At 37.7% G+C, this 25,747-nt stretch overlaps 1 protein-coding gene across 8 annotated transcripts in view; it reads right to left on the reverse strand.

Annotated features, from left to right (window-relative positions):
* LOC121318441 (ankyrin repeat and sterile alpha motif domain-containing protein 1B-like) overlaps positions 1-25,747 on the reverse strand; it is a 220,716-nt gene that overhangs the window by 128,221 nt on the left and 66,748 nt on the right. For 7 of the 8 annotated variants that reach the window (XM_041255122.1, XM_041255118.1, XM_041255117.1 and 4 more), the window contains exons 4-8: positions 19,590-19,886; positions 11,751-11,826; positions 6,494-6,595; positions 5,243-5,362; positions 3,319-3,500 (exon numbers count right to left, since the gene is read on the reverse strand). In XM_041255122.1, the coding sequence (XP_041111056.1) occupies positions 3,319-3,500; positions 5,243-5,362; positions 6,494-6,595; positions 11,751-11,826; positions 19,590-19,886 (777 nt within the window). Of the gene's footprint in view, positions 1-3,318; positions 3,501-5,242; positions 5,363-6,493; positions 6,596-11,750; positions 11,827-13,409; positions 13,562-19,589; positions 19,887-25,747 lie in introns of those variants that run through there. The other variant, XM_041255123.1, reaches the window with a different exon arrangement.

Consider the following 25,747-nt stretch of genomic DNA (forward strand, 5'->3'; position numbering starts at 1 on the left):
TAACACAGAGAAAAGTGTTCTCACTAAAGCAGGTGAATTATGGAAATCCAAATGTGTTAATAATATATGTCATGATATTACAATCGCAGAATGATAAAGTGACCACCAATGCCAGTCTAACCATAGTCTGCAGTAACTGTAAGCAGTAAACATTTTAAAACATTAGTGACCAGACTGACATATTTAACAATGGAATGTTAGTGTACCATGATTAGGATGTATTTCTTTCACGGATTTCCCCATTTCTGTAGAATTTGCTGTATAATAATTGTAGAGAAAAATTATTAATTTTAAATGTGACAGCGCTACTTAAGCTTTGATAAATATTATGTTTAAAATCGTGAATTATCAATTTCTAGACATTGATTTGGCATGAAAGAAATACAGCCCAAATCATGATTTACCATTTACAAAATGTATAATCACTGGCATTACCATAACTTGTTTAAACACAGACAACAATACAGTATTTTGCATGCACAACACTGAGCAAATACATAGTGGCCATCATTTACGAAAGGGCACTAAATTTGGAGTTAGCGCGCATGGAAAGTAGTGAAGCAAAGCGAAGGCTTGTTTAAACTATTTTATTTTACTTTGTGTCAAATTGAAAAAATTAGTAGCCAAAGAGTAGCTGGAGATGTCACAGAAGCAAAAGGTGGAGGTGGAACACAGAAAATTCCAAAATCGTTAGCCAGATGATTATTTGCTCAATGAATAATTTTGACAGCAAGGCAATATGTCTGATTTGCAGTGCAACGGTTGCAGTTATGAAAGATTATAACATACAACATCACTATGACAGGCTGCACAAAGCGGGACCAACCCATGGATTCAACCAGAGCAACACACACCGCTGTACTGCCTGTTAACATTGTTATTATTTACTGTCCGAGTCAACTAACCAATTGGATTACAAAATAAAATCTCATTGCACCTGGATTATCGTTGTCTGTCTGTTCATTGATCATTACTGCATTCCTGCACCTGCACACTGTTAACCACTTTGCCACAGTTCCATAATTAAGCTACAAGACAAAATTACAACTTGTACGTTTTAAAACCACACTGAATTGGCATCATCAACAAACTATAAACAATTACTGTAGTAATGTTTTGGGGAATTTAACTCTTTCAACACTGCAAACTAAAGATGTCTCGGAAAAATAACTCAACAAAAAAGTCTGTCAAAGATTTGAGAATAGTCCCGGGATGAGAGGTTGTTAAACCCCTATAAGAATGTTTAGCCATTCCCAAGTTATCTTGTAGGGTGTCGAGGTGGAGAGAGACCTGGCACTCTCCAAACAATGTTTTGCTTCCACTTCACAAGCATCAGAAAAGTTCAACCTCCATTTTTTATCTTTTTTAATAGCCCCCCCCCCCCCCCCCCCCCCCCCCCCCCTCAAATCTGAATTCTAGTCAGGAACCACTAGGCCTTCATCCCCTTGAGCGTTATTGGTTTTCATTGTCTCCACTATTATTTTTTGATGTCACAATAGCTGCTCTTTAAAACAAAGAAAGAATGAAAAGTCTCTGACAGTTCTTGTAAAATGCAACATTTCTTATTCAAACATTGTTAAGAACTACTGTATATTAAAACAAAAATAAAAAAATTCCAGCACATCTTATTTTGTCCTTGCAGTAATATGTATTTTATTGAACCCTAGTTAGAGATGAGGTGCCTGCTTTAAAAAGGTTCTTGGATTCAAAAAAGGGGCATAAAGGCAAATAGTATTTATCTATTTCATATATTGTTTTATATTATTACTGTGTGTTCAGCCCTTTGTGAATATAATAAAATCTGCAATGCATGTCTTATTTCATAAAGGCATCATCTTGTTGAGTGGAGGACAAGTCATTCAATCAGAAATTAGCCGGATTGAATTCTGGTCCTGCAGAGTTCCCTGTATTGGCCTAGAGCTCTCATGGGTTTGGGAAAGGTGACCTTATCACGTTTTGGATGACTCTATTGTTCAAACACTCAATATGAATTTATAATGCAATGGGATCTCATATTTTTTTAAAGTTCAAATTAAACCATAATTATAAAATCATTTTATGTAAGCACTTTTACTGATAACAAAGCGAATCTGTGAAGTGGGGAACTTTTTACAAAGCTCCAGATGTCCTAGCAAAAGCAAACAGCTGGGAGAAAATGTTCTTCCCAACTAGATCTGACAGTCATCAGTGCTCAGAGCTCAGATTCAGTTTTTCACACTCTGTCTCTGCTTGTAGCTGCCACCTGATACACACAGGAAAACCACTCCTTTTTGCAGAGGACTCCTTTATGCACTGCAAGACAACTAACAGCACTGAGAAACCAAAAATATGCGTGAATTCATATACTGTAATGCATATCATACAATGAACATACTATACTACATGTCTTTCTCTTTGTCATTTGACTGCAGAAATGTGTTTTCATCATTCTGTTCATAAAAGAAGAGAATCCCCTTTCCCAACTGTTTTGGTAAGATCCAACTTAATCTCATACAATTGCTGCTATTCTAAATATGTACTATGCAATGAACACCAATCAGATCAAATGAAAAATCATTTTGTCCACTAAACTAATAATTAGGATAATGCAACAGTTGGACAATAGTATTAATACTGCACCATTTAGTATTTCTCTCAATGACGCATCTATTTCAAGAAAGACATTTTCCAAATTTGGTTAAACAGGAAAGAAATAGCGTCAGTAAACTGTTACATAAACAATGTTGGTTCTTTGCACAGACTGCCCACTGCTGGCAGAACCTGGGATACATCCATACACATTGTACCGCATAAATAAATACAAAAGCTTCTCTGATGCAGCTCTCACTGATTCTGCATTTCCTTTGTGGTTCTCCTCTATTGCTAGGGAATTACACAACACCTGGTAGTTTCTTAAATCGTAGCTCTCTGTAAATGCTTAAATTGTCTATGGGTGCTCCTGTACATTAGGTGGAACAATATCGATAAAGAAAATGTCAGATAAATATTCATGTGCATAAAAAAAAGGTGTCTACAGTCATACAGCAGCAGTTTTTAGAATCCCTTGTCAAAGAAGATTTTATACACTATGTATTTAACACTTTTCTTGCTACAACTTCCACAATGACTATAACTAATTTAAAAAGCTCAATATTTCGGAATTAAATTTTTAAAAGCAGAAGTTCATATCAGTCCATCTATGTATCTACCTATAGTAACCATATTCATGTGCATATGAGAAACAGATGCATGTGACAGCTGACTATATAATGAACATGTTTTATGTACATTATAAACACACAACGCCAATAAGGCTTGTGGCTTTAGCTGTGTGTTTACCTTGTTCCTCTTGGTCAAGCTGCCATTCCTGCCCACGTCCTCATTGGAAAGCTTGCCACTACCAAAGCTCTCCATGGAGTGTGTTGAAATAGTTTGGCACAAATCTTCAAAAGAATACTCCTTGTCTTTGCACATTTTTATTTCATTTAATAGTTTAGACAGTTCTCCCGTTACTGCTTCATCTGTAAAAACAACAAAGACAACAAAAAGAGTTTTCTTTAATGATATTGGGTTAGATAAACTATTTAAAAATTGCTTTTTCAGCAATTTGTTAATAAACCACTTGCTTGCAGTCTGCTGTGCATTTTACCTGCACGAGAGGCCCTACAATAACTAACACATCTACTTCAGAGTACTAAGTATAGTATGTAGCAGATTAAATTCATTTGCAGTGTTCTTGTCCAGAGGTCACCTCCTTAAATTAAAAAAGATAAAATAGTAATATATCAATGATAACCCAATAACAGACAGTACAAAGCAATTCCAATTTAAAAGGGGAGTTTCATACCAAACAGTCCTGTTAAAGGTGATTGGCTATTGTTTAATAATAGATGGGAACATAAAAACAATCACAGTTAATAGTAATATACCAATACTTACTGTATACTGTTAAATTCACTGCCAGCAACAAGACAGATCCCTAGTATAATTGCAGTGTAATATAATTCTTACCACAAGGGGCAATGTTGACCTTAGTAAAGCTGTCTTGGTAGAGCAGAAAATTGAACTTCATGGGAAAGAAACTGTTGTGAAAAATGTGGCTGGTCTCTCTGGAAAGAGACTGTATTGAATGCCAACAGAAATGGATCACAGTAAGTATGAATTCTTAATATGCAAAGAGGTTAGCAATGAGCTAGTTATTACCTGTTTTCTGTACAGATACATTATCCTGCTATTGAATACTCTATCAAGCAATGAAAGTTGGTATAAGGCAATTGGTGGCAGTCTTAGAAAAATGAAAACCATGTTCATCTGGAGTTCTAAACAAAAATTGTCACAATTCAAATGTACAAATACAAAATAAATATGAGAGTAACATCATACAAATCACTACTAAGAGCTGTACCCTGAATTACATAAAAAAATATCTATGCTAGCAGGACAGATGCTAGCAGCAAGTCCTTAACAGTTCACTTGACGTACAACAGATACATCCTACAACAAGCTGATTGTGCAGTTTGCAATAAGCATTAGAGGTCAACTGCTACATACAGCAATACAACCACTATGATTTTTTTAAGCTACCAAAAGACTTTTTGAAATGTCTGCCAGCAATGACAAAACAAGGACGCCATAAAATAATTTTTAAAAACATCCCAGTTTTGTTCAGCTTTTTTTTTTCTTTCTTTTTTCGCAAATACTAGTGCTTCCAATTCCCAGGTCTCTGTGTGTTGTCAGTTCTGCTTCAGTAAAAACATGTGGTATTCACTGAACTGAAAAGCATCTAAAATATGTGTTTACAGCATCAGATCTAAGATTCCTAAAATAGCTATAATTATAAAAAAAATTCAAAATTCTGGCATAACAGTACATGCTAATCTTACCCTTGTCCATCAGTGTAAAAAAAAAAAAAAATCCACATAAGCTGTTTTACAAAAGCAACAGGATTTCAAAAGGTAGTTTTTGTGAACAAGAATAAAGCTTTGCCTGGGGCCTAAATTAAGAGGAATGCAATACCTCACGAAGTGTTTATAAACCTGAATTAAAGTGTATATGTGAAAAAGATCTGTATCATTTATACTGTATGTCTAGAGGTTAAAACATTGTAGCAGCGACATGGTTACTTTCTACTGTACACTACCTGTAATAGAACATTAGAGAGAATGATTACATAACACTGAAAATGATTTTAGCAGATATTATCAGCAGTAGCAGATTTGCACATTCTTACAAGCTCCCCTGATAGGGATGCTTAATAACTTACTTTTGGTGTTATGGGGCGGCGATGCTGCTGGGGAAGAGACAGAGGTCCGAGGTGTTGGGACAGGACACTGTCTCACTGGCTCCTCTATGCTTTTTGTCTCCATTTTTTCCGTCATATATTCTAAGTGGAAAAATAAGTTTCAGTTATATGATCTAACTCTTACAGTGAATCCTTTCAATACTGGATCTGCACACTTTTAACTTCACTAAACATGCTGACTTATGAATTGACACTATATTCAAGTTTTGTTACACAGTGCCTAGTTGTAAACATACCTGGATTATAAATCCTGTCTTAAAATCGCTTGTCTTAAAATGAGATCTGTAGTAGGTAATGTATTCAAGTATGCAGAGCAAAAATGCCATGAAAACTTGTGATTCTTAGTTATGCAATGTGTCCCTGATGATTATTTTAAATTCCAGTACACTGCATGATGATGCTGGATATTTCCCTTCTATCCAGATCACTTTCCATTCTGCTGTTTCTTGGCAGCGAGACAGGCTAAGTGAAATTGTTCAGTTTAAACATTACCAAATTGTAATAATGCAAGCGTGGATTAGTGGTTCTCTTGATAACATAAAAGTGACATGCAAATTGTATGTATGCGCAGGTGCGTCCATTAGAATGCCTGTTGTCAGGGATAAAGTAATACTGCCTGGAAGGCCTGGCGTTAGGGGTAAGCGACATAGAAAAAGAAACATGATCAATCAACATCACTGACCTTTCTGTGACTAATAAAAAAAAAAAAAAGATTGTTTTAAAAATAAGTAAATGTATTCTTAGGACCAATAATGGATTGAATTTACGAAGATCTTTAGAAAGATAGAACATGAACTGCATCTTAAGCCGAGATTGTAATCTTTTCTGCTATAACCCCATCAGACTGCTATCAATCTTCTTGGCGAGTTTTCATTTTCTTTGTTTTTAAAGCAATGATGGATTCCGCCTTTCTACAGCATCTTAAAAACCTCTACTCCATGGGTTCTCAAACTTAAGGTCGCAAACCAGCCACGTCTCAAGCAGACTGGCTCAGTTCTGTAATTCTGAAATCGGTGAAGTGTAATGAGTAGTTTTATGAAGGTCAATCAGAAACAGAATAATGCAAATGTCTTTTTGTGTATTTCCTGTTTATACTGTTCAAATAAAAATCATGACGTGTTTCTATAAATAGCAATGGGGGATATGTTAGGGGTGGGTTGCAGCAGACCCAAGTTCCAGCTAGGAAAGATCTGCTCTATCGCTGTGCTGTACCTTGAATGAGTGCTGCAATCTGCTGGGATTTCTGTGAGGGGAGCTCCTTCAGAATGTCCAAAGCTGTTCTTCCTTGAGATTCCTTAATGTTGGCATCAATTCCTGGAACATAATCCATCAGATTAATGTTTTAAAAACAAGTGTTAAAAATAAAAATGTATATGAATATGCCCTTTATTACTCTGAATCACATTCATCTTTAAATAAACCCAGAAATGCCCTGCAAACATGAACATTTTCCTCATCAGTGGTTTATAGCCAAATCAATACATTTGTCCAGCCTAATTGCACTAAACCACTAGTAGAACACGCACGCACACACCCACACCCACACCCACACCCACACACACACGAGGAGGGCCCAGGAGATTTTAGGCAACCAAATTAATATGCATAATTATTTCATATGCCAACGTCACACGCAAGAACGAGGAGGTCCCAGGAGATTTTAGGCAACAAAATTAATATGCATAATTATTTCATATGCCAACATACTGGAAAAAAAAAAAAAAAGAATGGTCTCCTGGGGGATATGGTTTGACGAAGTTATATCTTTTTATGCTTTATTGTGGTTAAGGAGAGGGAAAAGAGGCATGTGGAGGAACCAGCTTTTGGAACACAGGACTGTTTTTCAGGATATAACAAAGATTGAAGGCATGCAGGTTCAAAACACATTCGTTTTCACTTGTGTTTGTTTCCTTAAACAGTTTAGTCAATGACACATCACAGTCTGAATCTCACTGCAGCAATAGAAGAAATGCATGTATTTTAGTTTCAGTAGAGTGGTAAACGTTCACTGATCTGTAGGAAAGGCAAGACAAACACTTTTACACCTAGTACACCACTTCAATGCAATTCTTTTTTTAAGCTCACATTTATAACTACTTTGGCAAATGCAATTTTACTAGGAAAGCTTAAATTCAGTTGAATCCAGTGTATGTTTTCTTTCTTTTTTTTTTTTTTTGACAGCCATGATGGCTCTCTCCAAGATCATTCCTGTGGCAGTCACTGAACAAGTTACAAATTCCTCCAATAAAAGAGCTCCTGATCCCTAACAAGCTGTGCAGCTGTACTGCCCCAGTGGCACTGTGATTCCGGTGCCTACAGCAGCCCAGCCTGGCAGACAAAGATGCAATTCAGACTATCAAGGTCAAAGCACATTAATCGGGATGTCCTAGCAAGGGAATAGTCTGTCAGCAGAGATGTTCAGGAAAAACAAATGCTTTACTGCACTCCTGATAGAAAATAATTGCTTCAGGTCACACTACAGAGAAAAAGTAATTGTGTAAAACACTATGGAAGTTTGTGTCATTTATGTAGCAATTTAAATTCTAGTAATTAGCTGGAAAAAAAAAAAGGTTCTGTGCAATATTACTAGTGGCCCTTACACATTCAAGCTGTCTGAACAAAAACAGTAGATATCACACAAAGTTGTGCTCCAGTTGTTAAGTAGTATAACCCTGCTGTGACCCCAGTCTCAGTTGGGGTCATGGGACAACAGGCATCATAAAATTACATAGATTTACGTTGAAACTGGATATCAGTCATATTAAGCTTATTGGAAGGCATTAGGGCCCCAACAGAGAAATGGATTTTACCCTTAAAAAAAATTCTGCAGTGGAATTGCCTTTAGTATACGGTGACCATATGTCCCTGATTTCTAGGGACAGTCCCTGGGTGAGGTACTGTGACCCTGGTCAAACAATGTCTCCGAAAGAGTCCCTGGTTCACAAAACTCGTCCCCAAATACCCTTCCTTTTAATTTCTCGTGTTGGTTAATATGTCTGATGCATAATTGCGTTAGAGAGAAATATCCAGACCGTTTGTATTATTATTATTATTATTATTATTATATTACTATTATTATTATTATTACTATTAGCTATAACATCTGTGGTTTAGCACTATTGCAGCTGCCACAGTTACGACGCTGTCTGAATGGCGTTTGAGGTAGAACAAGTGTTCCCTTTTTTGACAGATTTGGTGTAAAGTGAAAATGTCGCTGTCAAAAAGAGAAAATGCTGCTTTAACAACCAGCTTCAATGGGATTTTTCATAGTTACGACCAACCTAAATAGAAACATCTGTATTATGTTCAATGTGCCAGTCTATATTTTCCATTTCAAGTGCAGGCAGGACATCTATACAAGAACACAAAGGTACAAGTAAACATAAAGCTGCTCTTACAGCATGTGCTAGTTCAAGATCTGTGCAAGAAGGAAGGCATGCATATCATACCATTAGACATAATCACAGTTTCAGAGCAAGGGACTGTACTTCCAATTTAAATAAAATATTTCACCAACCCAAAATTCTCATGCACGCGAACAAAGTGTGAAGCAACAGTTGCACATGTTTTGGCTCCATGGGCAAATGATGAACTAATTGACGACCTGACAATGTTGAATGTGTTTCACTGTCAGTTGATGCATCGTATCACAGACATGTAAAATTGCTACCTGCCTTGGTTCGCTATTTCAAGGCTTATGATGAACTTAAAGAAGAGACGCCAAAACCTATTACAGCTAAGATAATAAATCTTATGAATAAGTATGGAATCAAAAATAAAGTTTCATTCTCAGCAAATGATACAAATACAAACTTTGTTGGCCTACACAGACAAGGAAGAGAAAATGTGCACATCAAAGTAAAGACAGGCTTAAAAGGGGAAGTGATGGGCCTTGGATGCCCTGCTCACATCATATACAGCTGTGTCCGAACTTCAATGGATACAATCCCGCTAGACGTTGAGAGCATTCCAATTAAGATTTTTGGATATTTTCATATATTCACTGTCCGCGTGGAAAGACTGAAAAGTTTTTTTGTGAGTACGTGGGACAAGAAAATCAGAATATACTAGGATATAGCAATGTCAGATGATTATTGATGTCACGTGCTTTAAAGAGGCTCCTTCAACTTTATGAGTTGTTTAAGTCATTTTTCTTGCCAGAGGAAAAGTGCTGAGTAATACTTGAAGACCCATGTACTGAACTCTGGCATGCGTTTATTAATGCAAATATGGCACTTTTTCATGACACAAGCAAATTGCTTGTGTAAGAGGATCGCTGTGCAGTAGAGTACCTTAAACAAACAATCTCAAAAAAAGAAGCTGGCTACAAGGTATGAAGAAAACTTTCTGCCTGTTTTACTGACAAAACTACTTGAAGGGCTAGAAGACGTAGGGGTTGAGACAAATCAGTGCTACCTTGTGTCAAGAAATGCCTGAATGTGACAATTAACGAGGATGCGCTGTTTGAAGAAGTAACTCTGTTAAGTGAGTTTGTGACAGGGAAACTATAAATGGAATGACACAACTACAACGGTCACAATATGTGGCAGATGGGATGAAGTAATAAAGCATTTCAGGGTATCCTCAGTACCACACACAAATATAAAAGCAGAAAAATCCACAAACTGCACTTTGCCCTGTCTAGAGTTCTTAAAGAAACTGAGCAAGAAAATACAAACATTCTAAAAAAAAAAAAAAAACAACCACAGAGAAATACATCTATTAATCCAGCGAGCTTCTCTAGTGCTGCCAGCATCAGGAATACTGCCGAGTACAATTGTGTATGTGTGTCCCCGGATTTGGTTTAGAAAATATGGTTGTGTTTATTTATAATAAAATCGTTTTCTTTTTTTTGCAGTTCAAAAAAATTAATGATTTCATTATAAATAAACACAAAAATAAAGTGCACAAGGGCAAAATAAAGGGATTTAAACACAAATAAAGCAATACAAAAAACGTAACTTACAAAATAACTATTTCCAGGCTGGGCAATGCCTTCATTGGATTCACAAATCACAAATCACAAATCACAAATCACAAATCACAAATCACAAATCACAAACCTGCTTCCTCAGCTCTCTCCTCCCTACTGGGAGGCCGAGGCCTCCTTTTATGCCAGGTGGCTAAATGATAATTGATTAATTACATTAGTTGATTGCTCCCACCTGGGGCAATCAACGTGGGCAGGGAGGAGAATTTAACTCCATCCCTGCCAGTATTTCCAAGGGCAGAGCCCTGCTCTGCCACAATGGTCAACTTACTTTAGTGGTGCCTTTGTTACATACTCTCCATAGTTCCAGAAAAGGAAGAAAAATGTAATTGAGGTAGACATCAATTACATTTTACATTTTCCACTGTGAGTGTATTGAATGCTGCTTCATTTTAGTTTAAAGTAACTGTAGCTAATAAAACCGATCCATACAATGTCTCTGCTATGCACATCTGTTCATTTTAAGGGTCTCAAATGGGTAGTTTTGAAAGAAACATTACAGTAAACACGTATTTTCCTTTCAAAATATGATATCCTGTATTACACTAGGTTAAAGAAAACTTAAGTCAAGTTTGAAAGTCATGCTTTGACTGTCACGTACTTCCTGGGTCTTTTTACCTAGAGAGTGAAATTGGCTCCACCAATTTCATTGGCTTCTTATCTGTCAATAACACAGCTACTTTCCCTATTGACTGACATGATTTTAACCAATAACATGCTTTGGCCCACAAGACACTGAGGTGAAATGACCTAGGCAGTGAAAGTGTAATAGATAAACAACCCAAGTCAAAGGTATAGAAACAGAGAGTTTCCTTTAACCTAAAGGAGTACCAGTTATCATGTACAATTAAAATACATGTGTGTTATAACATGTGTTTATTTTAAAACTGCACATTTGAGACATATGTAGCCAATGGATGTGCAAAATGGGTAAGATTTATGAAATCAGTTTGGAACTACAATTACTTAAAGCTGTTAGTGTTACACATTCCAAGTACTCATGAGAGCACTGGTGGACAGTGTGTTACTAATGCGATATTGGCATATTAACAAAAATAACAAAAACAAGCCTTCTTAATATTTATGTTTTTTTTTTTATTATTTTAGGGTTGGGATATCATAGTTCTGGCATCAGCATCAAAATCATTCACAAAGGTACTGAAAAAGTAAAGTGAATGGGTAAATGAGCCATTCCGAATAAGCCTGAACATCTGAGTCAAGATGGCGAATGCTTTTAAAATGTACATTCAAAGCTCACTTATGATGACTTGCAATTCAGTTTGTGGCTAGCAGTGGATTAAATAAGAAAAGCAAAAGAGCTAAATTTAGAAGGTGGAACAAATGGTGTGTTCAGAGCCACAGCAGGATGCCTGTGACAGAACGATCAGCCTTTCAAAGTGTTAGTGGGAAATTAAAACCACACGCTGATGAAAGAGAAGGGCTGTGTTGGAAGCCACAGGAGAAGTAATTAAAGCTTACCTGTCTCTAACAGAAGTCGGACCACATCCATCTTCCCAAACAATGCTGCCTCGTGCAATGCGCTTCCATTCTCTGTCTAAAATAAATAAATCAACCGGTTACATTAATACATACTTTACACAGTGTTTCTAACTCATTAAACCAGAATATCGATTAACCACAAATGGCATCTTAAGTCTGGTAAGTATGGAACTATAGAACAAAAAGTCTGTGATTACACATACAATCTGTAAAATAAACACTGACATACAATTAATAATTCTAACTCTAAAATACTGGGACCATGTGATGCACCTTGTGTGTTTTTTTTTTTTTAATGTATTCATTTATTTATTTTTACAAGACAGAAATGGAATAGCATGCTTCACTGCAGAACAGTGATATTTTTCTTTTCAGTAGCTTGATCATTGGTGGGGTCTTCTTTGCACCTATGACAGAGCTGAGAAGCTAGCCTGAGTAATCCTTCTCTGACAGAACTGTGTTGAGTTGAATGTTCTGGTGCTTCCCCAGCAGTATCTCTGCACTTCAGATGCACACAAACTCGCCAACCGCATCCAAATAACAGTTTAAAGCACCAACCCGTTTTAAAAAATGCAACCAGACATGGTGACCACATTGAGATCTCATCGTGTACCTTTACATACCACACTTGGATTAATAAATTAATTTGAATTATATATATATATAAATACATGGATGAAGGTTATATTTGTATCCTGAGCCATTCTAAAAAAAAAGGCATAATACCACAGTAGTGACGTCAAAAAGTGATAATTCCTCTAGAGGAAAATATACTTGAACTTTGACCCATTCAACTCCTTAAGACCACCACTTTCAATTCAATTCAACACAAAATGTCTCATTTGCAATCACTCCACAACAGAAATGTTCACTAATGATCAACAAAATGAGAATACGTTTAAAAATAAATAAATAAATAAATGTAAAGCTGGTATATTTTAATAATCTCAGAGAAACTGGAGAAACACATGAATGTCTGTACAGCACTGAACAGTGACTTACATATATACTATATATATACTTTATATATATATATATATATATATAATATATCTAATATATATTATATATATATATATGGCACACACAGAGTAAATAAATACATAAATTAATTAATTACTTGATTAAACACAACACATGGTACTGTAGGACTATTATTTTCATATACATATACAAAAAAAAACAATTTCAGTTATATATTTAACCTTGCAATGCCCTTTGTTGTACTGCAGATACTGTATAATACTTTGCCAGACTGCTGTGTTTAAAATCGAAGTCAAAACTGTCAATTCTTATATGTTGCCAGCCATATCATTGTGCTTGGTACAAGGAACAGGTCTAGTTACTTAAATATAGCAGCTTTTTTGCATACCCAAATACTTGCATTACCGGGTTAAGATGTAATTTGGCTTCCTTGTTATATTAGATTGAAGCTTTCTTACTTTGAGTCAATAAGCCCCGAGTAGTGATAACTACGCCACAATGTAAATCAGCAATACAAATTACACTTTTTTTCATTAAGTTATTTAAAAATGTTCTTTTCAAAATATAGGTTGACTAAAAGCAGCAGCTTAAGAAATTACAATTTAAAATATATTTAAGCTGTGAATGAATATATCTAAAAATGTATGTCCATACCTTGCTCCTTTCTTCTGTGCTGCCAAGAGCAGTCACGCAGTTGTGCAGAGTAGATTGCTAAGAAATCAGTAAATGACTTGTGATGTTCTATTTCCTTCATGTGATGAATCTCATCTCCCCAGATGCAGTTCAGCTGAAGTTACGTTATCCATCTTTCTAACCTAATACCCAGATTCACATACAAATCCAGAACAGCACTGTCCCCAAGAGAGTTCCCTAAAACTCCAGTGTTACTGTATGAAGATCAAGTACTAAAAAATGTATCACAAGCACAGGATGCCTAACCTTGTCTTGTTCAGATCCCCTTCCTGTCATGTCTCCTGTGTGATTAGTAGTGATGTAACAAACAGGACATTTATTTACTCTTGCCACATTTCCAGGAATTGAATGGAACTGGAGATTTTCTTCCTATTTGTTTCAATCAGGACAATTTTTTAGATAAATAAAACTTTTATTAACATTAAACAACAACAACAATAATAAATAATAATAATAATAATAAATAATAATATATAATATAATAATAATAATAATAATAATAGGGGTGCTTTGTGAACAAGAACAAAAGTATCCCTAGTCATCTTTGACAGAATGGTGTGCTGTAAAATGGATAAAAAAATGGATAAAAACAAAATAAGACAGATACATACCAAATGTGAAGACACCATCAAACAGTGTGATATTGTTGTTAATGGCCAGAGGTTAAAACTGTGTAGAAGTGAAACGGTTCATTTTAAATGGAAAACCACAGATATATGAGAAGAATAAACCCTTATTTAGCAATAGGGAACTAATCCATACTTGACAGTACACAATATACTCTTCCAGTACTAAAAATTTAAAATGAAAAAAAAAAAAGAAGTTATTTGTAAGTGTGTTTATGTAGTAAAGAACATGGAGCATTCGGAAAAAGAGTATGTCTAATTTGAATACATTGAAATCTAAAGCAGTAACATCCACAACGTCAAAATTATGTTTTAAAACTGTGGGTGCTGTGTCTACCCTGCAGGATGCTAAAATTTTCCACAACCTCAACATGGCAACTATTTAGAGTCAGAGGTCAATGTCACTGACACAAACTTGCTAATATCAAGTAAGGTCGCCAAGATATGAAGCTCAGCCAGTGCAGCTTTTAAAATTTCACTGGTACTAAATCATATTTTTCTTGCATCATCTGGAAACCAAAACAATCACAGGACCACACTATGATAGTTCATGAAGTCAGAAGCAGTGGTGGCCTTAAAGGTATGCGGAATTAACAGGAAACCACTGAAATTCAATTACGTCTGTTGGTAATACTGTACATCTTCAAAGGGAAGCGAAACAATACTGTTATATTTTAATGCAAATCTATTATTTATTCAAATGCCTATGAAGAAAAATGGTTTATTTAGTCTCAAATTATCACTATGTGCATGTCATGGTGGACTTACACATATGGTGTTACTTAAAAATGAATTGAGGTGAGGCTGGCACAGACTAGCTAATCGATGATCTCACATTACGGTTATATGATGCTTCCTTTTCTTCTTATCCAAAGCATTTACTGAGTAACTTTTAATACTATCATTCAAATGCTTTAAAGACTTTAGATCGAAACTGTGCAGTCAAAAGAGAATATACAATAGATGTACATGTACAACATATAATGGTACACAGTGTAATGGAAACTGAAAAGATTTACCATAATCTTAATAATTAAAAACAGCTGATCAGATGATGAGTAAAGCCTTGCCACAATTTCTGCTCCAAAGGTTGCTATGAATTTACAGAATGGCTTGAAAAAAGGGCCTTTTTAATTGTAGAATGGAGGGTTGATCCTGCAATTATACTATTACAGATATCTCCATGGATTTCTGCACACATCCCACAGAATCTGTGTCAAAATACTGTTGCTGACCTGACAAAATCCTGAAGTCTAAAATCCTGTAGTTAATTAAATCTCAGTTTGCAATCTGCGCCAATGTTCTTTCCTGAACAGGAAGCACAAACTTATTAAATCTTACAAACTGACTGTAACCATTTATTACTGACTATGCATGACACTGAAACATTTATTTGTCCGTTTAAAAAGTTAACTTTGCTTACGTCAACTAAAGTACCTTTAAAACTCATCTTATTTCAGAATTACTCAAGACATCTTAAGCTGTGGTGTCAATTTTTCCTTTATGTGGTCTAGCAGATTCTTGTTTTTAGTGTTGTCAACATAATAACTTGCAGCTAAACTACAAATCATATGGTGAATACTGATAAAAATGCAGCTCACAGTATGACTCATGTGCTAAAACTCTAGCAAGATGGTGTAGCCCAGTATGCTATGTCCCTTTAAATTTGTATCTTTAAATAGAGGACTAGTCAGAGTGTAAGGGAGTGGCGTTCGAGCAGAGCAGGGGTGGAGAATCAGAGATTCAAATGAGCATGGCGGGTGCATGCCTTAATCTCCTTTCACACTGGCACTCCTACTTGGGTCCGGACCCTGGTTCTGGCTACCCAGGTCACACTCCCACATAGTGTGAAACCACGTACCTGGTTCTTACCTGGGTTGAGACAAAATGCGTAACCGGCGGTCGTAAACCGACAAAATAATAAACAGCCACTTCTGCAAGAACATTTCTGTTTACCCATATTTTTGTTGATTGAGACACACCAAGAGTCAGATTGCAACAGGGATGAAGAAACATTTGCTCTAGTCAACATTTGAGCCCACAGTTCAATCCAGAGAAGCTTGGATGGAAAAGTCTATAACAAGCAACTTCTGAGGCATAGATACGCGCATTGTGTACTTGCGTCTGTCACTCAGGTCAACACTGCTTTATCAAAAGCAGTGTGAAATTGCACAGCCGACCCGCATATCATCGGGTCCTGTACCGGCTAGACCATGCCAGTGTGAAAGGGGCTTTAGTGATAACAGCAGAAGTTTTCTTTAAAATCTTACTGAAAGTCGGGGCTCCTGAGTGGCGCATCTGGTAAAGGCCCCGTCTGTAATGCAGGATGCGCCCTATAGCTTGGAGATCGCCAATTCGAATCCAAGCTATGCCACTGCCGACCCTGGACAGGAGTTCCCAAGGGGTGCCGTACAATTGGCCAAGCGTTGCCCATGCAGGGTAGGGGTTAGGTCGGCTGGAGAGTCCTCGGCTCACCACACTCTAGCGACCCCTGTGGCTGGCCAGTACGCAATTCAAAACTATGTGGCCTTCTGACACTAAGTTCTGGATATGGCTGAGCAGTGAGCTTGCAGAGGAAAAAAAAAGCAGACGGCTGATGGCACTCGTTTCGGAGGACATGAGTGCTCATGTTTGTCTCTCCTGAGTTACAAGAAGTTTTGATAGCTATTTTTGTTCTTGCAATTAATCCTTTGGAATATTTTTCTTTTGTTGGTGTTTGCTGAGACAAAACTGTTCAGCTTAACTTTAAATTTCTTTAGCTTAACAACAAAAAAATTCACAACTCCTCATTAACAGCACCAAAATCACTGTAGTATAAAGTAAAAAAAAAAAAAAATCAAACATTCGAAGTTTTCTTCTACAGCTCCAAAGCTTCAAAGTCCAGTCGTCAGCCCATTTAGTTTTTAAAGTTTGTAAAGCTGAGTGGGCTGACGACTGGACTTTGGAGCTGTAGAAGAAAACTTCGAAGGTTTGATTTTTTTTTTTTTCTTTCGGATTATACTACCATGACTTTGGTGCTGTTGATGGGGAGTTGTGAATTCTTTTGTTGTTAAGCTAAAGAAAAACACTGCTGGAAAAAAGACGGTGTTTTGTGAAACCTTGCTGAATGCTAATTAGTGGGGAGTACATTCACGTTTTTTATGAACTGGCAGATGATGGTTTAAATACATATTTGCACATAACTTATTGCTTATTGCAACATAAACTTTGTAAACTGTGTATTTTGTGTATTACTGAATCTTTTTGATATGCAACGCATTGCATCTGACCAGACTTCTGCTAAACTGTTTGTGAATGGAATTGATTATTTGTTGTAGAGCTGTTATCGAAGAAAGAAAGAAAGAAAGATAGATAAACAGATAAATAGATAGATAGATATTTTGGAAATTAATAAGAATTGCCTCTTACGTATTTCTTTCTGCAACATAAAATATATTGACACTAACATAAGAAATGTTATAGCATATTTAGTGGTCATTAGGCCACGTTACATTGAGTGTTTGACTTTTCTCGAGATATCTGTTTCTTGTGAAATAAACGTGGACATGGTGCCTTTTTGTGCTTACATGTAAAGCCTCTCATTTCCCTTTGGAACACTTACTTTTCACCAAATGCTATGCAGATTAAGGAGAGGGGGAGGGGGTCAGATTTAAATTAGCCATAGTGACGGCCCACTTAGATTCTTGTGCGGTTAACCGTGAAAGTTCCCAAAATACTGTTAATATGAGCAGAGAACAGCTTCACAAGAGAGAATCCACATGTCATTGTGTGTCACGTAAATGGCTATTAAAGATCTGATTTGCTGACGTACAGTGTCTGCTTTTTTAATATTTTTGTTTTAGTGTTGTCACCCACACTGCTTTTCACACATTATCTGTGTTAGATCATTATTAATAATAAACTGGGCCAAATCCGAGTGGTGGTTGAACAGGCGTTTGGGCTATTGCAAGGGAGGGGGAGGATGCTACTGAAGCATACTGAAGTGAACCACGATCTTGTTCCCCAAATTATTACAGTCTGCTGTATCCTGCACAATCTGTGCCAGGACTGTAAGGAGGTGTTCAGGCAAGCAGAGGAACACCTACCTCAGCCTCCAGCAAGAATTGCACAACAGTGATATGAAGAGGATCCTGCTATAAGAGATGCACTGCTACCTTTATTTTTGTAACCCAAATGGTGTACTTTTATTTTGTATCACACTTTTGTTTCATTAGCTTATTTTGTATCTCTTTATACCAAATATAGCATTCTCATTTGCACTATGCTTCTGCTAAATAAAGAAATAGAATATTGCATATTGTTGATTCCCAAGAAATAAGTCTCGAAAATTCCAAACCACATTTTATTTTGAGAGTTGGTTAAACAAAGTTTGTGTCGTGCATTGTATCAAACATCATATCCTCTTCCCTTACTACAGATATTAACACCGAGTCTCTTCATCGTGCCAATGGATGTAAGTGGAGGATGGACACGGGTTTTGCTCAGACATAAGTAACTAGGAGAAATTGCATTGGAGTATAGTTACACACATTTATACATATTACTTAGTGGTATTTTAAAATAAAGACATTTTGACAGTTGTTTGGATATCTATTTGCAAGTGTATTCTGAAGTACTGTACAGTAGCTGTATAACCACCTGAATTCACAAGCCCACAATGCAGTTTTTAGTAATAGTTTTAAACAGAAACTGATAGATACAATCTGTATGACACTTTACAAACACATTTAGATCAGTGTATGATTAGCACTATGCAGACAGAGAAAAAAGTGGGGTTATCTGCAACATCAATCTGATAAAGGAAATGCTGCAAACAAAAAAACTGACTTTCCCGCTGCCATCTTTGGACCATGGCAACTTACATATTCCTTACGTGACTTTTGTACCAACGTTAGGAAAGGACTTGAACGAGCTAATTAACATTTTCACAAGAAACTTGTGTTTACATGTGTCAGTGGTCGTTGATTTCACAAGCATTTCTTGGAATCTCACAAGAAATTGAGACTTTCAGGGTAAAATACTAAAATAGAGGCCGTTTTCTGGGACACTTTCACAAGCTTTCCCTGCCAAGTTTCACATGTATTGTCTATTCATGTGAAATAACTACAGACGTAAACTGGCCTATTGTCACGATAAAGCCAAGAAAATGTTTTAAATGTACTATTTAATGGTTTTCAAATACATACATTAGTATTGTAAGAACAGTTTCCTTGAAATTGCTAAGAATACATTTATATATACTTGTGGGTTGTTCACTAGAATGTTTTCTATAAATCTTACAATGCAATATCCACTTCTCTTGGAGTAAATAACTTGCTCTATAATTAGGTAGCTATGATATCCTGGTATTTAAATTTGGGGCAAAATAGGATGTAGTATGCAAAACTTGGTCCTAGTTACAGTTCTTGCGAGAATTTATAATTGTGGTAGATATTAAATATTTACCTGGCAACCCGAATAATAAACCATTACAAAGGACCTGACAAAAGTACACAAGCGTGTGGTTTTGACTCACCTGGCAATTCACCTCCATGCCAGCCTCCAGCAGTACCTGCACAGTAGATCTGTGCCCGTTGCGAGCTGCCAGGTGTAAAGGGGTGTGCTTCCTGATGCTGCAGCTCATGAGGTTGGGGTGTGCGTTCACCAGCATCTTCACCACCTGCAGGCGCCCATAGAGTGCTGCTAGATCTAGAGGGGTTTCAGACCTGTTGTTTCTCATGGTGGGGTCAGTGAGTTCCTCCAGCAAAACTGCCACCACTTCCGAGTGCCCGTACTGAGCTGCACAGTGTAACGCGGTTTCATTTTCATTGTTCTGTTAAAAAAATGGGAAAAAACAATTCAACAAAAGAATCAAAAGGAATGTTTTTGATCAGCAGATACAGACAATGGTGCTGGAGAAACTGCTGTTCCTTTTGTGGGGAAAATGGATTGACTGATGTCCGCCCACGACAAAGGGAAACCAATGGAACATTTTGTTTTATAACAATAGTTCATTGTCTTGGACATTCTGGAGTTAGACAGGCTATTACCAGCTCCAGTCAGGGGATATTGTCAGAATTATTAAAAGAAAATAAGCAAACATCAGCTCATGAATCAGTAGCATTCTGAAGAGACTCCTGTCCTGTATATTCCATATGGTTATGAGAAGGTCACACGACAGAAAGAAATAAACTTTTTAACTTAAATAAATAAATAAATAAATAAATAGGGGTGCCCCTAATGAGGACAAAATTAAACACAAAAAAAGCACAGCTATGACGAGTATTTGCACAGAGTTTGTGTATCTACAGCCAAGGGCAAATGTTGGGCATCACCTAGAACTTTAGGACTGATACAATTAAAAAAAAACTATAAAACAGAATTTTGATATTTTATTTAACATCATGTAATCAAAGAAAGTAGAAAATAATATTGCAAAGTCTACCGGAAACCATAATAGTAGTACAAGTACATAACGTTAGATTTCAAAATGCCCAATTTTTCAACTTTTGTCATTTAGCAGGTTTCATTCGACTTTATGAATGCAACATGTGATAACTCTACAGGGTGATACAAAATGTTTGGCCAACTTCTAGAGCCAACGCTGATTTAATCTTCCATAATAACCATAAAGTATGGAGATCTACTGATTTATTTTTATGAACAGAGTTGGGCAGTAAGCCTTAAATTTTATGAGCCATTTATTTTTTAATAGGCATTTCTAAATTTTGCAATTACAGCACAGTATTATTGCTTGTAAAAACACATTTAAATCTACGTAGAAGTAAAAGAGTGGACTGTAAAAAGAAAGAATAAACATATATGTTATACTACAGATCTGTGCTGTCCATACAGTACAGTACAATGCATTTCCTGCACAAGAGGATTTCAGTGTCAGATTTTTTTTGGTTTTACACTATACAAAACCACATAGATCCACTGATTTTTATAATACAAAATCAACAGACACTCCACACATTTCTATATTATTTGAAAACTGCTTCACAAAGGAAAATGCTCAGATGGACTAATATAATTTACACGTGATCTACTAAATAAATAAATAAATAAATAAATAAATAATGTTCTTGAGGACACTAAAAAATGGATACCAACAGAAACCAAGAGTACAGTATAAAGTGATTTAGTTTTTTTTTTGTTTTTTGTTTTACATAAAAGTTTGCCATCCCCATTTATTTACAAGCTGGGTTCAGCCAGGTTTGTAGTTCTCACACAAGCACAGGCCTAAGCCTGCAGACACAAATCCTCCTCTCCAGACAGCCAGACATATTACTGCAGGAACATCATACCACTGACTACCCATTATTTTAACCTTGGAATGAGAATTGATCCATTCATATTGACCAGAAGTCACACGCCATGCCACAGATTCACTAGAGACATGTTTCATGGAAGACAAATAGAATACATTAATAAGATGATATTTGTGAAGGATTGGCAATTAGCTTGCTGTGCGTAACATTAAATGAACAAATGCCAGCTCAATGGTTATTTTTATTCCGTCAGTGTTCAGACTGATAGTCTAGGTAGAAAGGGCCAGAATAATGCAGCTCCCATTATCTGATATGGTTTATGTCCCTCACAGTATGACAAACTTCAGAAACAAACACATTCATTTTGTTTATAAAAAAAAAAAAAAAAAAAAAACTCAAATTTTTCCTCCAGCCTTTTCATACAGCATGATTGCTCTCTTATCTTCAATTTTCTGATTTTCTCATGATATTTGATACTATGGCGTATTATCAACTTTTGTTTAGCTATAAGAAAACAGCAGTAAAACACTCTGCTCACTGACCTATAACCTAAAAGAACTGTGCAAATGTAAAGGGATAGCCTCTTTATTGCTCAGTGCCACTAGATGGTAAAATATTACAATTGTCTTTGTTCCAGTAGTATATTTTGCCACCTGTGAGGCAAGTTTACATTTGTTCTCTCCTTAAATGGTTACTCTGCAAACCATTGTACAACACTATATAAATTAAATGTCACAGTGTCTCCCTTCAGAGCTTGCTGTACAGCTCTGGCAGACATTTATAAACAATGTTAACTGAAACAAATCTGTGTCAGACAGTAACCTCGGACGGTGAAAGATTACCAAGTTCTCATGCATCTTGCCAAAACTGCACAGGAACAGGGTTGATGCAACAGAAATAGGTCAACGCAGCCACTGAAAATAATGTAAACTAGATTAGCATACTGACCAACTTATTTCAACAAGGGAGTGTAACACATTCTAAAATACTCTACTATCCATGAGCAACTGCTTATCTTAAATTGTAACTCTTTCAGCACCATGCAACTTTTAAGAAAAATGATATTTGGATTCTACAGATCTGCAATTTTAGGTAAAATTATTTCCCTTACTTTTAATAGTACTTTAAAAAAGGACTATGGTACAGGGTTGAAAGATCATCAAAATATGGTGGTCAAGAAACTCAGTAACAAGAACCGAACACAAGTTTAACACACCAAGGGCTCGATTAACAGAGATCCCTGGTTACCTGGATGAATTGTGTGTGTTACAGTTTGCAGCACACCCTCCTGAATTGTAAGGAAGGCTAATAATTCAGTAACACATATTTTTAAAAGTTACTACACAGCCAAAAGCTTCCTAAAGAAATATTTGCTTTATTCAAATGCATAAAAACTCATAAGGAGCGATTTCCAGAGCCCTAAATGTTGCTGTAACACACACAACGTGGAATGGGCCAACTCCGCATTTACAAAAAAAGGGGGAAAATAGTAAGGATGCATAATGGGCGTTGTCAAGGTAAAATAGTTATATATTGTATGCATGCATGGACACAAGTTGAAGTGACATTTTATTACTATATGTTGCAGAATAAAATTGAGCACTAAAGGTTTTGAGTCGCCATAAACAAAAGGTTGGCATATTTTTATTTGACACATTTAAGCAAAAACATAAATGTCTCAGCATGAAATGTCACATACTGTAAATATAATTGATGAATATTATAGCTTGGGATATACAAACCACCTGATTTGTAGAAATACGCAATCTTGCTCTGAGACAAGATACAAATTGCTCCTTTGGATGTCAACATATGGTTAAAGAATATTTTCCCAGGAAAAACAGAAAAAAAAAAAAAAAAAAAAAGAAAAACCTCCCTGGAGTAGTTTCTTCTGAACATTAGAATGTTCCATTAAAAATACCCTCGAGGTCACCGGGTGTTTTGATTATGATAACACACACTGGCCAGGCTTGCATCTCATTTACAAAGAGAAAGTTAATTTGATGCAAAGGACCACAATTGAGCAATGTTGCAATGCTTCAACTATTTCACTTAGAACAGTACCCATGTACTTTAGTGGTACAGTACTGTATGCTGTATTCAAAGAAAGCCAATACATCACCCTTTTGAAAATCCAGTCTTCATGTGTCTACACTATAAATTCAGCCCCTCTAAATCTGCTTCTCCCACATGATTTAAAAGTCCTAGAAAAACAGACATTAACCCTTCGACTCGAAAACAATGTGATAAATGTTTCTTGATTATTACCTTATTAGTATAGTTTGTTCAGGGACTACAAGTGACCTAGTTTCTAAATCCCAAAATGTGAAAGAGCTGATATAAAACAACAATCTGAATGCGTTTTTTAGGTAAATTTGGACAAAAATGCAGATTAAAAAATAAAAAAAGAAGACAAGGAATGAAGCAGGAAATGAAATTTACATGGTTACATGAGTAAGTAGCGGGGTCCTGAATACAGAGTTACACATCCCCAGGTGTTGCTACAACTGTTTAAATAACACACCTGTTATTTTTCTTTTCATTGTTAACAACCTGGCAACTTATAATTTTAAAGTCTGTTATAAAATGGCTGCTCTAGTGGTATGTTTTTTTTTTTTTTTTTTTTTTAAAATCGCTCTTCCTGCGATGATTTTAGAGAACAGATCTCAACCAGTCCACTACAGTGGCCATTTTGAAGATGCTTTGAAACAGACTTTAAAAAGTTAGACATGTTGTGGCAGGCTGGCGAGTGGATAGAGGCCCAGAGACAGTCTGTAGTTCAAAAAAATAATTTTATTATAAATACACAAAAATAAAAGGGCACAAGGCCCAAAACAAAGCGATTTAAACACAAAAAGACAAAAAGCAAAACTAACAAAAATAACAATTTCCAGGCTGGGCAATGTCTTCACTGGATTTATCAAAATTCAAAAATCACACACCAAAAACCAACCTGCTTCCTCAGCTCCCTCCTCCCAAATGAGAAGCAGAGGCCTCCTTTTATGTCAGGTGGCTGGGTGCTGATTGATTGTTAATTAACCTAATCAACTAATCAACCCCAGCCACCTGAACATAATAAACCCAGGCAGGTAGAGGAAATTAACCCCATCCCTGCCAATTTAAAAAGGGCAGAGCTTTGCTCTGCCACACACCTCCCCCCACGTACAACGTACACCGGCCGCAATCGGCCAACACCCCCCTTCCCCCCACCCAAGAGTCCAATTATGTCCCTTGGGTGGGCCGTTATGGTGGGTGGTGGTGGGCGGGGTTGATGTCGGAGCCCCCAAGCCTTCTTTGGTTGAGGGGGCCCCGGATCTCCAAGGTAGTACGGCGACGGCGGCCCGCCTCCCTCTGGTGGCAGAGACGGCGACGGCGGCCCGGCTCCCTCTGGTGGCAGAGACGGCGACGGCGGCCCGGCTCCCTCTGGTGGCAGAGACGGCGACGGCGGCCCGGCTCCCTCTGGTGGCAGAGACGGCGACGGTGGCCCGGCTCCCTCTGGTGGCAGAGACGGCGACGGCGGCCCGGCTCCCTCTGGTGGCAGAGACAGTGACGGCGGCCCGGCTCCCTCTGGTGGCAGAGACGGCGACGGCGGCAGCGGACCCTCGGCAACCCTAGAAAACAAAAAGAGACACCAGCAGTCCCAAGCGATGCGGAGCAGCATGCAACCCCAGGCGATCCAAATGAGTCATCCCTGAGCAGAGGGGGCGTGGCATCCCTGGGCAGTGCAAGGCAGGCATCCTTGGGCGGTGTAAGGCAGGCATCCTTGAGCCATAGCTCCTCCCTCTCTGGCTCTGAGAGCGGTGGCTCCTCCCTCTCGGGCTCTGGGAGCGGCGGCTCCTCCTCCCTCTCGGGCTCTGGGGACGACGGCAGCTCCTCCTCCCTCTCGGGTTCTGGGGACGACGGCAGCTCCTCCTCCCTCTCGGGCTCTGGGAGCGACGGCAGCTCCTCCTCCCTCTCGGGCTCTGGGGGCGACGGCAGCTCCTCCTCCCTCTCGGGCTCTGGGGGCGACGGCAGCTCCTCCTCCCTCTCGGGCTCTCGGGAAGGCGGCTCACCCCTCTTTATTGGAGTGACCGGGGCATCTCCCATGTCTACCGCCAGGTAATTAACCACCATGAGGGCAACCTCTGGGAAGGACACCGGGTGGTGTTGTTCCTCCCACTGTTCCCACCTCTCCCCATCTCGACGCCACAGCGTGTTGATAACTATGGGGAGATCGTGGATGAGGTCTGCCTCAGGGTGTACCAACCAGTCCCAGATCTCCTGGGACGGTGGTGAAGGTGGTGGTGCTGGAGGTAGTGGGGTGGCCCCTGATGCCCGGGGTGAATACTGCACCTCTTCCTGGGCCTGGTTGTAGGGGCATCCTGCCCAGTTGTGGCCGTCCTCCTCACACCAGCCACACCAGTTTGCCGGTGGAACATCT

The sequence above is a fragment of the Polyodon spathula genome, chromosome 7 (assembly GCF_017654505.1).
Source record: "Polyodon spathula isolate WHYD16114869_AA chromosome 7, ASM1765450v1, whole genome shotgun sequence".
NCBI lineage: Eukaryota > Metazoa > Chordata > Actinopteri > Acipenseriformes > Polyodontidae > Polyodon > Polyodon spathula.